At 52.4% G+C, this 13,374-nt stretch overlaps 2 protein-coding genes across 5 annotated transcripts in view; both read left to right on the forward strand.

The window, feature by feature from the left end:
* Window positions 1-452: 452 nt before the first annotated feature.
* On the forward strand, window positions 453-4,575 carry NAIF1 (nuclear apoptosis inducing factor 1). Of its 2 annotated transcripts, XR_012778245.1 has the most exons (3): window positions 453-1,358; window positions 2,043-2,723; window positions 2,848-4,574. XR_012778245.1 is itself a non-coding variant. In XM_075519922.1 (2 exons), the coding sequence occupies exons 1-2, from the start codon at window positions 848-850 to the stop codon at window positions 2,504-2,506; spliced, it is 975 nt and encodes a 324-aa protein (XP_075376037.1). In that variant the 5' UTR covers window positions 453-847; the 3' UTR covers window positions 2,507-4,575. The 2 variants fall into 2 exon arrangements, 1 of the variants encoding a protein (XP_075376037.1); XM_075519922.1 differs by having other exon boundaries at window positions 2,043-4,575.
* A 5,921-nt stretch (window positions 4,576-10,496) lies between these two features.
* EEIG1 (estrogen-induced osteoclastogenesis regulator 1) overlaps window positions 10,497-13,374 on the forward strand; it is a 37,529-nt gene continuing 34,651 nt past the window's right edge. The window contains exons 1-2 of one of the 3 annotated variants that reach the window (XM_075520007.1): window positions 10,497-10,636; window positions 12,020-12,656. In XM_075520007.1, coding sequence (XP_075376122.1) covers window positions 12,511-12,656 — 146 coding nt within the window. In that variant the 5' untranslated portion in view covers window positions 10,497-10,636; window positions 12,020-12,510. Of the gene's footprint in view, window positions 10,694-11,759; window positions 11,779-12,019; window positions 12,657-13,374 lie in introns of those variants that run through there. The other 2 variants (XM_075520009.1, XM_075520010.1) reach the window with 2 other exon arrangements.

The following is a 13,374-nucleotide window of genomic DNA, read 5'->3' on the forward strand; positions in this document are numbered from 1 at the left end:
CGGCGTCGGCCAACACGCCCCCGCCCACACCCCCGGCTTCCCCGCGCGCCCGCGAGGTGGGCGGGCGCTGACGTCAGAGGGACGCCTTCCCCTTAACCAATCAGAAAGAAACACCGCCCGGGGCGGAAGGGGGCGGTAGAAGCGCCGGGACCAAACTCCCATTGGCTAAGCCCCTGGGGGAAGGCGGGGATAAAGCTACAACATCTCCAATCAGATCGGGAACCGGGAGTCAGTTTGAGCTTGACGGACGTGGCATGTATCCGGTAGCTTCCAAAGCAGGAGGGGGGGGGGGGACGCTCTGTGTTGATGGACGGAAGAAGTACTCAATGGAATTAGAGCGAGGAAATTCATGGGCGGGCCCAGCCCCTCACAGGCCTGACGCAGGCCCAGTGGCCGGAGACAAGCGGCGAGGCGGGGCCGTCTCTTGGCCCCCCGATGGGCAGCGCGGCTGGCCAATGACAGCGCGGTGCTGCCGGCGGGAGGCGAGACCTCCGCCTGACGGGCACGCGGGTTGCCCAATCAGGCGAGGCAGGAAAGGGGGCTGATTCTGGAAGCCATTACGCCAGTGTCGCAGGGTGGAGGCCGTTGAGCGGGGTTTGCTGTGTGGCTGCGGTACGCAATTTGCGTATCGTTGGCGGTGCCAAGGGGGGAGCGGCGGGGGACGGACACCTCCGGGCCCTGAGGGGCCTCGGGGCCCCCCCCCCGTTGTCCCCGGCCCCGGGGGTGAGCAGGCCTGGGGGGGCCCTGCCGCCCCTCGGCCCTGCCCAGCCTCCCCCAGGTCCCCCTGGGCCCGGCCAGGCCCCCCTGGCCTGAGGTGTCCCCCAGTGCCCCCTCCTGGCTGCCCCCCATGGCCATGGCGTCGCCCCCGGCGCCCCCAGCCAAGAAGCGGAAGATGAACTTCTCAGAGCGGGAGGTGGAGATCATCGTGGAGGAGCTGGAGCGAGGGAAGCACCTCCTCATCAACCACTTCAACGCAGGCGTGCCCCTGGCCGCCAAGGCCGCCGCGTGGCATGACATCCTGCGCCGCGTCAACGCCGTCGCCACCTGCCACCGTGAGCTGCCCGAGGTCAAGAAGAAATGGTCCGACCTCAAGACCGAGGTGCGACGCAAAGTGGCCCAAGTCCGGGCTGCCATGGAAGGGGGAGGCGAGAGCCAGAATGGCAACGGCAACGGGCCGGAGAGCGAAGACCCGACGGGCGCTGCAACCGCCCCGGTTATCCTCACCCCCATGCAGCAACGCATCTGCAACCTGCTGGGAGAAGCCACCATCATCAGTTTGCCGAGTGGGGACTGCAGCGCAGGTGATGGTACCGAGATACCCATCACCGCATCAGCCACCACGGTCACCCTGACCCAGAGTGAGTGCTGCGCCTGCTGAAGATGCTCTGTGCTGAATTTGGAAGGTCATACGGGGGGCCCTGACACCTGCCCATGAGGAGGCCCTGTGTGGCAAAAGCCCCAGCAAAAAGAAACCCCCACCTCTCTTTAATGAAAATGCCGTTCCCAGTATGTCCTCGTGCTGTAGGGGAGTGGCTGCAAGACACGCACGTACTGAAAGTCGGCTTTGATAGCTGGGCTCGGCCTTAAGAACAAGGAAAGCCAGTATCTTTGCAGCTTGCAGATTGTTCATCCCCCTCTCTGGGAATAAAAGCAGGGGGAGAATCATCTCCAAGGCGGATTTCCCAGTCTGCCCCAAAGAGCGGCTGTCCTCTGACAAGTGCCATTCTGGGTCTTGTCTTTGCCCTTATGTCAGTTGGAAAGATTGCCTTATGCCGCTTGGAAAGATTGTTCTGAACTGGAGGTTGAGAAATGATTTTTGTCTAGACAGATAAGGCATGTCCTATTCCTTTGGACTATACAGCCTAGAAGGAAACTCAAATGAGGGTGGAGTAGACTTAAATAGGTCATTTTGTGCATTGCTGTTCATTGTATGTTATCTCACTGAACAGGCAGTATTCCTGTGATATTCATTGAATAGTCCTGTAGATAAAAATCCCCGTATCGCAGCTACTTCTTACCCCCTTTCTGTCCTTTGTTCTCAGTTCCTGCAGAGACAACCTACCACAGTCTGGAGGACGGAGTCGTGGAGTACTGCACAACAGAAGCCCCCACCGCAGTCACTGCCGAAGCACCCTTGGAGATGATGGCGCATCAACATGAAGTGTCTGCGAAACCCCAGGAGCTGAAAAGCCGAATTGCTCTGAACTCAGCCAAGCTCTTGCAGGAGCAGCGAGTGACCAACTTGCACGTGAAGGAGATTGCCCAGCACCTGGAGCAGCAGAATGACTTGCTTCAGATGATTCGTCGCTCTCAGGAGGTGCAGGCATGCGCCCAGGAGCGACAGGCACAAGCCATGGAAGGAACACAGGCGGCACTGAGTGGCCTCATCCAGGTCCTCCGCCCCATGATTAAGGACTTCCGTCGATTTTTGCAGAGCAATACACCCAGTCCGTCGGTCACTGCTGACCCCAGCCAGACGGGGCAGCAAGATGGCATGATCCAGTGAAAGAAACAGTGATGGGACATCTTTCTTGGAAAAAGCCCGTGCTGCTGGTGGACACAGGGAGCGAGGGGTGCTAGCTCCTGTCAATGTGAAATGGTTCGCCTTGGAGTCTTGCTGAAAAACAGCTTTCTTTCTCTGCTAATCTTATGCTAATCTGCCTTTTCAGACCCGTCATACAGAGCCGTAGCAGGATGTGTAATAAACCAGGAACTTAACATTGGTTGGTTTAGTTCCTCAAACAATAGATTTATTAAAAAAAAAGACAGTTATTTTTTTATTTCTGTTTGGAAAAAACTCTCCTAAGTATGACACCTCTCTCTCTCTCTCTCTTTCTCTCTCTCAAGATCTATAGCCTTTAACTGACTTATAACGTGGAGAGCCTCGTTGCTATATCACAGTACTGCAGCTGCCAAGGTACAGTTGTCATAAACTGTAGTGCACGGTAGTGAATGCATTTCTGTCTCTTGCTGAAAGCATTTACTGGAAACCTGGTACCAGGTGTGGTACCACCTTCTCTCTGCACCGAGAGTTACGGATACTGCTCTTGGAGCGTGACATCCAGCCCTTGCAGACCAGCGCCAAGCCTCCATGCAGTTTAAATCCCACCCACATCCCCTGAGGATATAAATGGGATTAAAATAGCGCATTCACCTCACGTTCTATCTGCGTGCGGTCATGAAATTTCACTATAAACTTGGCAGATGTGATGAAAATTTTGTCTTGCTTACCAGATACTGTCCTGGGATACGTATCAGAAGCAACGTACTACCTGTCTTAGCGTAGGTAATACACAAGGGCCTGGATGAGTTTCACTCAGATGGGTGTAACAGGTGAAACTCCATCTCTGTCTCATCTGCATAGTTTGTCACCTCCATAACATTGTCATCCATCAAAGTGGACCTGGACTACAGAGCTTCAGCCACGCAGTAATTCCCAACGTTTAGGAGTTTGTCAGCCACTGATTTAATTGAGTGAATTTTGGAGCGTTACTTGGTTCTGCTGGTGGCGTTGGTATTTGTTCTGTACTTGTTAGGAGCTGGAAGCGAGTACAGCCGTTCTTTGTTAGTCTGCTAGCTGGCTTCGAGTGGCATTCTGAGAAATGGGTCTGAGGTTCACCTTGCTATTTTCTTACCATTATACAGGGCAAAACAACATTGCAGTCACTTTTCTCTTCTTTGAGGTGTTCAGGCTGTGGGGCTTGGTCCTCAATGAGAAAGCTTAATTTCACAGGATGGTGAACATGATTCTCACAGACTTGCAGTAACTTCATAAACTTTTAGATTAAAAGCTCCACTTGTACATGCGTGGAAGCAAACTTCAAAAAGAAAAAGAAGGAAGGAAGCATAACTCTTCTCCTCCCCGTACCTTGCAAAGTGTGTCACATTTAATGGGCTTGTTGCTTGCCAGATACTACTTTTGAAATGGAACTTTTTCAGAGCTGGGATTTGCTTGCTGTTAAGTCTCCTTTAGGGCTGAGACATGGTGAACAACGACTAATGAGGGAGTGAATTTGCACAATCAAATTAAACCTTTACACAGCCTTTCAGGGAGGGATGCTGATGGGGGACGCCTGGTTAGAGCAGTAGGTGAAGAGGCTACCGCTGCCTCTCCCTGGCCTTTACTCATCTCCTCTCGTCTGCAAGTCTGATGGGGTAGAAAAGGCCAGCGCGGTGAGAAGGGTTTGGCCACTGGAAGGCTCCTGACCCTTTGGCACTGACATCTCTGTGCTGAGTCAGGGCAGCATCAGCTGCGTCTTCCTGCCCTGTCCGGCATCTCGCCACATGAGTAACACTCACCTGACTCTTCCTCTCAGACTTCGTGGAATCAAATCAATTGCTCAATTGAAATTTATTTTTAAAGTGAAAACGATGTCACATGTGTTGGTTTACCTCATTTGTGTAATGATCTCTCCTTTACAAATACGAATTTTAATAAAAAATACTTTTTTGGTAAACAGGCTGTTTCAGTTCGTCAGCATGCTTCAGGGCAAAAATGAGTTCATGGCAGCAAATTTGCAACACAGAATCCTCGCTGAGAAAGGGCCAAAGCAAGTTGTGAACAGCCACGTGTTGCGGTAGCTTTTTCTCTTGTTTGTGAACTGTGTAGCCTTGTATTTACATAATTATGGTCTTTTTTTTGTTTCAAATAACAGCTTTTACAGCCTTACCTTGGAGCACTAGTTATTGTGTATGACAGATTACCAAAGTATACTAATCTCCCAACTGCTCAGAAGATGCCACAATAGCCTAAAATGATGGATGAAGTACTAGCCTTTGGCTTTAAATTGCAGCATGCGTTTTTTCAGTGACTAAGCGCTTAAGGTGTGTTACTGTTTCATAGGAGTAAACATGTTGCCCTTGGAATCACCCATTTTTCTTGTCTTTTCAGGATAAATACAGAGCTTAGTCAAGCCAGCAGCATTCAGGTACAAGTTCCGCATACACTTTTTTGTCCCATTAAAAAGATGTAGCAACATTTTAAATACAGGGTGAGCACCATGATGAGGGGCTTGGTTGTTGCTCATGGTGAGGTCATCAAACTTCGGGAGGGAGAGAGAAAAGTGTCCCTTACAGTCAAAGCCAGGAGAAACGGGTAAACAGGGCACTTAGAGGGCGAACATATACGCAGGGCATTCAACTGGACAGGGAACTGGTGCCGAAACAGAACAGAAGCTGAGGAGTAACATCCATAGATGTTCATTTGTGCTCCTCTACTGTTCTTTTTGTACCTAGAGATTTGCATTCAGCACCCACAGCGGGAAAGAGCCGCGCAGGGATGTTCTGCCACAGGGTACCCCGGCGGTGAGGGCAAGCAGCCGGGCGGCCAGCGGCATCTTTCATACCTGCTGGAGGAAGAGAAGTTTGGTGGGGGACTCTTGGCGGGTCAGAAGATTAACTTCGCAGCAGTTAGAGCACCACTAGCTGCTTCAGGAGCAAAACTCTGGTTGCGATGTGTGCAGCTCAGGCACGGCTTTCCAGGAGATGGCACTGCGCAACGGGGCAAGGCGTGGGGATCCTGAGCTGCAGCCAAGTACCACGCACTGCAGGGCCCTGGCAGGATGGTCCCAGAAATGACCCTTGTCATCCAGACCTTTTGTGATCCTGCTTGCTCCTCTCCCTGATGAATCTTTTTAGGACTGAGAGCCTGGAGAGGAAGACATTCAATGGGCAGAGCTCAGCCATGAGGAACACCAGTACTCCTAGAAAAGTCAGGATGCCTGGGAACACAACCCGGGTCCCTCTGCTTCCCGCAAACACGGGCAGAGGACACTGAGATGTCGAGAGCTCACGTCTCTCTTTGGGATGAGTTCACTGCAGAACCGAATGGGCAGGCACAAGATAAAAAAACACATGAATTCTTTAATTATAAGCAAAGGGACCAGGTTTCAAGATTTTTTAGAGGACCACACATAAATGTGTCAGTATCCCACAAGTACAGTGCGCTGCCATAGCTACATCGCAGTTCTGGGAGCGGATCCCTGCCAAGGGACAGAATGATATCACCTGCATACTCACCGAAATTACCTTTACCTCCTCCAGCATGTTTTTTAAGTTTGTCAAGCCTGTTTTGGCAAAGCATTCTTCTGGGGTTTTGTGTTTTTTTCTTGTTGCCATCTGAGAGGTTATTGCCAGCAGGTACTGTCGGCTTAAGTGTGGTCTGTTAAGTATGAAAATTGAAGCATGTAAGATTCTTTGTCCTTCTTGAAAGCATCTGACAAGACGCTTCACACAAATGATTAGCACAGCTTCCAGGCTGCGTTTTGCGAGTCGGAATGAAGCCCACATCGCCTGCAAACTGGGCTTATGAGCCCTTGGGTTGCAGCCCTGCAAGGTGATTAACCCAAGGCAGAAGCCCAGCCCCAGCAGGGACAGTTTCTGTTACCTCTACTGCCTGGGATCCCAAATTAGAGGTTGCCGTGTCAAGTGGGAACCACAGACTTACAGTTGTTTCTGCTGCATTTGGGGTAACAGCGGCATTTGTGGGGCTGCAGCCAGAAGCACAGAACCAGTGGGAGAGCCCATGGCCAGCAAGTCTCTTGTTCAGGACAGCTCCAAAGGCGACACCTGGGATACAGACACAGGATAACGCTTATTAAACACAACAAGCCTCAAGGCAAAGCGGGTTCCAGTCTGCAGGTTTTGGAAAAGGCAAACCAGCTCCCATTCCACCGATAGGCCTCCTGGACAGAAACGGAGAGTCCTGCCACACATTCCCAGGACACACTGGAGCAGATAGGGAAACCAGTAAACAGAAAGAGCCAGGCAGCTGGATTTTCAGGTCTGGCCACATGTTTGGGGAAAGGAATCCACCGACTCCAGATTCCTGTGCTCCCTTTGTCTCTGTGGATAACAGGATCCCCCAGAAACCCACCATGCAGTGCAGGTGTGTCCTTTGCATATCCAACGGGAAACCTAGCCTGGCACAGAAAGTGAAACAGTTCTGGCCTTTATGAGCATGAGTTCGGTTAAATACGGAACTAGTGAAAAACACAAGCAGATCAAAGTAGAGCTCGCAACCTGTTATTAAATTAAGCTGAGAGGACGCAAGCTTGGAATAACTCCATGCTGTAGGATAATCCTGTGTAATGGGGATAGATACCCATTCCCCTCACAGGGTTTCCAGCAGCCTGCACACTACAGACGGGGCTCACACTGCTGTGGGGTCCTGCGCTGTGGGCCTGCACCCCCTGCCCCATTTCGGGAGCTCCCCAGCCTGGGTCTGCTTCCCAGCTCTGGGGAAGGCACCCACCCACCGCGGCTGCCCAGCCTGCAGCTCCCGTGCAGCTCCTCGGAGCGGGTGCATTGCAGGTGCTTGGCCACCAGCAGCGTGAAGAACACATTTATAGCATAAAGCGTCATGTGATAATCTTTTCTTTCTGGATGACAAGGCTGAAAGCTCATTAAAGCTATTATAACAGACATTACAGGTGTAACAGAGGAGAGCCATTACTGTGTTTATGCTGTTGCAGCAACGTGTATAATTTCGTTTTCAAACTTTAATCATTTGGCTGCTAGGACAAATGGATTAGTGTGATGATGTTTTCCAGAGGAAGACGCTGATGATGTAGTTTACAGGGCTTGATGATTTGCTCGTGTATCTGGGATTCCCGTGGGATAAGAGATAGGATTTGACGGCTCACCAAACGCATTACAGCATCTATCTCGCTTCACCTCACTGAGTTTTGTCCCTTCTGAATTTATCTTGTTTCTTCCCTGCTGCTTTATCTCAGGGATAAAGAAGTGGGGAGGGAGGAGGCAAGAAAAGCCATCTCTGTTCCTGCTCACTCACAGTCCCAACGTGAGCAGAGCGTGGAGATCCCAGCCCTGGCCGGTGAGACACACCTCCGGTGATAGCAGAGGTGAGGCCCAGATTTAACTGCAGAGCCCAAGCTGATAAATTATCCCAGAATGATAAGACGATGCCCTGAGCCAGCAAAAGTTGAGGAAGTGGTGGCAGCACTGGGGAGCGGCCTCAGGAAAGGCTTAGGTCAGGGAGAGCATGGGGCAGGGACGTGGCTGAGGTTCATGAGCAGAGGTGAGGTGGGCATAGCGGGGCCGAGGTCGTAGAAGAGAAATCAACAGTATTTGAGTCTGGGGTAAGCAGAATTCATATATATCAGTGCGCCCTGTTCGCACACACGGCCCCTTAGTGAATGGATTGGACCTGGATCGGAAAATAATATAAAGCCAGTGGGATGGTGATGGACAGAAATACCCTACGCTCACATTCCCTCTGCGGTGCCTCCGTGGGGCTCAGACCCACCCACGCTGACACCGCTCCCAGCAAGGCACACGTTCGGAGGAGCACTGTCCCTTTAAAAAATGTGAATTTGTCCAGAAACAATTATGCAGCATAAACACAGAAAAATCAACAGGGTGAATTTCGAACTAATAAAGATGTAATCTCTAAGTCATGAGACTGTGTTTGTTAGGAAAATATACATACCCCTGAGAATCCATCTACGGTTGCTGTATTACACACTGTTCAGCAGCTCACTGGGCATTTTTCCAAATCCGTTTATTTTTAACATTAGTCACATTATTCAATTAATTATAAAAACACTGAGGTTTTCAAGAGATGTTTCTGATAAACCTGCAGAGTAAATATGCCTGAGAACAGCAAGGATTAAAATCTCTGTAAACCTTAGCATTTGGGGCTGTTGCTATAAACAAGAGAAGTCCTCCAAGCAGGTTATTTATCAGAGTGAATCATACCAGATAACACATGGCCTCCTCCCACACCACAAACAGAGGGATCATTTGTCCTTTACCTAGTTATGGAAGCAAAAGATTGATACGTCTGTCAGCCGTACGCTCAGGGAATGAGAAGTGTGAGGGTCTGGGCTGGATTCTCCAGATGCTTCCAGCATCGAGCATCCCAGCTTGGCAAATATTAAATATTTAGCAGGCTGAGCTCTTTCCCAATAAACTGAGAAACAGAAAGCAAAAAAACCTAGCCCATCTCGAGCAATGTCTCGAGGCCTCGAAAACACCACATATCAACAGAACGATTCAAGCCCTACCTTTAAAAGCAGCCTCCACAAACCCTGCTTTATGGGAAGACTGGTATCTCCTGCCATGGCTTCACTGTACCAATATGAAATGCTTTCCCAGCCCAAAGTTTGTGTATCTGCTTAACCTGGTAAGCAAGAATCCTAATAATGCATTTGGCTTAATCCAGCTTTTAACTTTTATCCAAGTACGTCACCATGTACTTTTCCTAGCAGATTTTTTTTTAAAGACTCACATTGTGGTAAAACTATTTGATAGCTCTGGTATTGTCTGCATAGATGGCAAAGATTAAAGGCAAGGAGTCTGGGCATCAAAGCCTGGCAAAGAGAGCGAGGACTCCCAGGCTTTCATCCAAGCTTTGCCAGACATGCAAATCAGCCTTGGGAAAAGTCCCTCCATACTCCCTCAACTTCTCTGCAACAGAGGCTCTTAGGCACATCCCTAACTTTAAAAAATAGGCAAATCATGTTGACAATTGCAGACTCCCTTCAGGACAAGGAGAGACATTTTGTTCTGCTTGCCCTTAAACGATGGAATCCTGCCTAACCAGGGATCCCAGCCACAGCACAGGACGCGGCAGCACCAACATAATAACAGGGAGCCATTTTGATGAAAAGATGTGTTTAACTGGTTGCCACATCTCACACACGGAGGGTGAGGCTCCAGCTCTGGCCCTGCCTCGCGCTGCCCACAGGGGCATGCGGTGCCAGGGCCTCCCTCCCGCTCCGGGACAGCCAGCCCAGACGCCGCTGGTCAGCCTGACCCACGGCCCGCTGTGTGGTACCCAGAGGCGCAGCGAGAGGACGGGGTGGCCGCACCATTGCGTTCGTGAGCCAGCGCTGCCTGAAGAGCAGCTGTGCCTGCAGCGCGTGGGACGTACCCGCTGGAAGAGATGTCACCGGGAGCTGCTTGGGCTGGGAGGGCACTGGGACAACGACAGGGCAAGGGGTGCTGGCTGTCAAGGGGCAGTGCTGAAGGGGACACAGAGAGGCCGTGCCTGTCAGAGCTGCCTCTCCCATCACCTCAGCCCAGGCTGGGACACCTTGACTGGCTCCAGGGGCCGAGGCCTGCCATGCCCTCAGCCAGCCCACTCTAGTGCCAGCTCGGGGCTGCTCGGCCTGGGGAGAAGGGACTACGGGACATCCTGGGGGGCGCGGGAAGCCCGAGGTACCCCCCACCCGGGGGCCGCACGACCGGCCCGGCACCCAGGCCCCGCTCCCGCCACCGGGGCCGCCGCAGAGCCCCCCGCTTCCTACCCGCCCCCTCCGCCAGGGGGCGGGCCTTGCCCAAACCGACAGCCTCCGCCTCTAATCCCCGCGCTTTCTTCGCCGCCCCGCGCCGGAGCAACCAATCAAAGTCTTGCTGTGCTCGGCCCGCCTCCTTGCTGCTTGCCCAATCGGGCGGCGCCGCTCTCGTGCTCCCCGCTCCCCTCCCCCCTCCCCGGGGAGGAGGGCGTTACGTAGTGTCGGGTTGGTATTCCCGAAGCGCGGTGGTGGCGTTGCTCTGCCTTGTGGCTGCCTGCGGTGTTGGCGTAGCGGCCGCAGTTGGCGTAGCGCTAGCAGAGGCGGCTGTGGCGGGGAGCAGCGGTGGCTGTGGCGGACGTGCGAGGAGAGGGCAGGAGGTGCGAGCAGGGACCGGGCTGGGACCGGGCCGGGGAGCGGGCTGAGACCTCCCGCAGGTCGGCTTGTTGTTTTGGGGCTGGGAGGGGGGCTGAGACCTGGCTGCAGCTCGGTGCATGGTTCATGGGGCCAGAGGCGGGCTGCGGCCCGGCCGTGGTCCAGTGCATGGCCCCTGGGCTGGGAGAGGGGCTGAGACCTGGCTGCAGTTCACTCCGTGCTTCACAGGACCGGGAGGCAGACTGAGACCTGGCCGGTGTTCAGTGCTTGGCTCAGAAGGCGAGCTGAGACCTGACCACAGCTTAGTGCATGGCCCGGGGGTGCCAGGGGACGGGCTGCGACCTCACCGCAGCCCAGTGTGTGGTCCACGGGGCCCAGAGGTGGGCTGAGACCTGTCCGCATCTCGGTGCACGGTCCAGGGGGCTGGAAGGCAGGCTGAGACCTGGCTGCAGCTCGGTGCAGGGGCAGAGGGGGCAGGTATGGCTCATGGAGGGGGCTGGGGGTGCGGAGCAGTCACCGATCTGCCCCCTCGTTCCGCTCAGAGGCAGCCGCAGGAGAGCGGTGCCTCGGCAGAGGTGCCCGGGCCCCGGTGCAGCGGGCAGAGCCGGCTGGATGCTCCCGCTCCCGCCCGAGCAGGAGAGGGGCTTTAACCGCACACCCGTGCAGGCAGCAGGAGCTTTGCCTGCCTTGGTTTGCAGTCATTAATTCTTAGTATCGGTGAGGATTGTTTACTGCCCAGTGTTCATAACCTCGTCCCTTTTAGATGCTAATCAGCTCTTGGCCTCCCTGGCTTAGGTGTTGCGTAAATATGTAATGAAATGACCCTCTCCAGCCCCAAAACTGAACTATGCACGGCACGGCTTGGCGTGGACCTGGTGCTGGGGGAAGGCAGCATGCTCGGTGGGCCCGGCTATTGGGCAGTCAGATGACCTGATTTGGTTGTTACGCTGTGTAATCTGGAGCAGACTGCTTTTTTTTTCCTCTGTGCTGGTTTCTCCATTTGTAAGATGCAGGTGCTAACACTTGGGGCTAGTCAGAAAAACAAAAAAGAAACAGATTTTTGTATTTCTTGAGACAGCTTTGCTTACTCTTGTTAGACTACGTGTTAGATGGATCTTGCTCTGTAAACTGCTTCTAAAGACGATGGGTGAAAATAGAGCAGATTTTTATTAGCTGCTTTGCAAAACAGAAATTCCGAGGGGGATGCCAGCAGTGAGGCTTGCTCTAGGCAAAAAGGGGAAAGAGGATGTTGGGGCCAGGCTAATTGGGGCCATACCTCTTAAGACTGGTATGAGTCTGGAGTGAATAGTACCCATCCAAACAGGTTTTATAGGAGGAGGAGGAGCCCAAGACTGCCTGGGACTAATTTACTCATTTCCCTCCCAAAGGCTGACCCGAAGACCTGTATCAAGGAGTTGCACAAGAGGAGGAGATAGAAGCTGGAAGCTGTCTGAATGTGTTGTCCACAGACTTAAGGCTTCTTCAGAGACTTACGACAACTTCCCAGGAGAGATGCTTTCTGGAGGGGTTGTGCTGAAGACGGAGCACTGCAGCCTCTAACTGGGACAGCTCCTGCTGGTCTGGAGCTGAGACCGACTTCTCTCCCTCCCTTTTCCCTTGGAGATGTTGCAGAGATTTAATCTGACCTCTTCCTCCTCACCTGAAGCTTGCCGTGGCGATGATCCCACAGCCAGATCCGACCACCAAAGAGAAGAGAATTGTGCGTTTGAAGCTGGGCCGTCGTTGTAACTGAACTGGAATTTACTCCCTGCTTGTGCTCCTAGAACGAGTGCCATTCCTCTGCTTGTCTGTGTGTGTTTTGAGCCGCTCCTCCCTGATCTTGTTTGGAATTCCTGGGCTTTCCACGCTGAATTTGCCCATGGCTTTCCTGATGAAGAAGAAGAAATTCAAGTTTCAGACAAGTTTCACTCTAGAAGAGCTGACTGCTGTCCCCTTTGTGAATGGGGTTCTGTTCTGCAAAATCAGGCTGCTGGATGGAGGAGACTTTGCTAGCTTATCTACCAGGTAAGAAGCTGCTTGCAGACTTGCTTCCTGGCTCTGCTTCTTTCCCTGGTTATTCTTCACTTGAGCGGTTTAGCATATGGCTACCACTTGCCTAACCCTTGATGGGATTTTAATAGTTCTGTTGTAGGGCTCCACATGCCACACCGCTCTCTGGAGCGGGGGAAGAACATAGCTGGAGAGCTCTGAACCTGGGTGGTGTTGGCTGATCAGAGCTGGATTGAATTTTTCAGAGATGTGGGGAGGGAACTGGAGGTCTCTGCCCTGAAAGAGACTGGGGTTTGTGGATGAAATCCTCTGGTGTCGTGTCGTCCCCCGCCCCCCTTGCCCACGTTCTCACATGCTATTTCAGACCCTATGCTATATTGCTTTCATGCCTGACTTGAAACTCAACTTTGTAGAAAACTGTATCTAAGCAAATCAATCCTTCCCAACTTTGCTCTCCCCCTTTGCTTCCGAATTACTGTTCTTGATAAGAGTGGAAGTAGCTTGCTTTGCATTGCAAATTGCTGTGCAAGGGAAAACTGCTGCCTGAAGTCAAAGTTGTCAGTGTTAAAGACACAGTTTATCTCCTTGAACTGATGCCATTGCATCTCCAAGTTTATAGCTGCAATATTTTCTTTTTTATGTGATCCATCATATTGGGATTGTTCTGCTGCACATCTTAGGAGGTTGTTCTGCCGTCATGTATTGGCATTTCTCTGACTCCTTCAGGCAGGTC

The sequence above is a fragment of the Mycteria americana genome, chromosome 17 (assembly GCF_035582795.1).
Source record: "Mycteria americana isolate JAX WOST 10 ecotype Jacksonville Zoo and Gardens chromosome 17, USCA_MyAme_1.0, whole genome shotgun sequence".
Classification (NCBI taxonomy): domain Eukaryota; kingdom Metazoa; phylum Chordata; class Aves; order Ciconiiformes; family Ciconiidae; genus Mycteria; species Mycteria americana.

Coding starts and splice junctions, on each gene's coding strand:
- NAIF1 (XM_075519922.1), top strand. CDS start 848: ATGGCCATGGCGTCGCCCCCGGCGCCCCCAGCCAAGAAGCGGAAGATG. Junction 1,359..2,042: donor CACGGTCACCCTGACCCAGA/GTGAGTGCTGCG, acceptor CTTTGTTCTCAG/TTCCTGCAGAGACAACCTAC.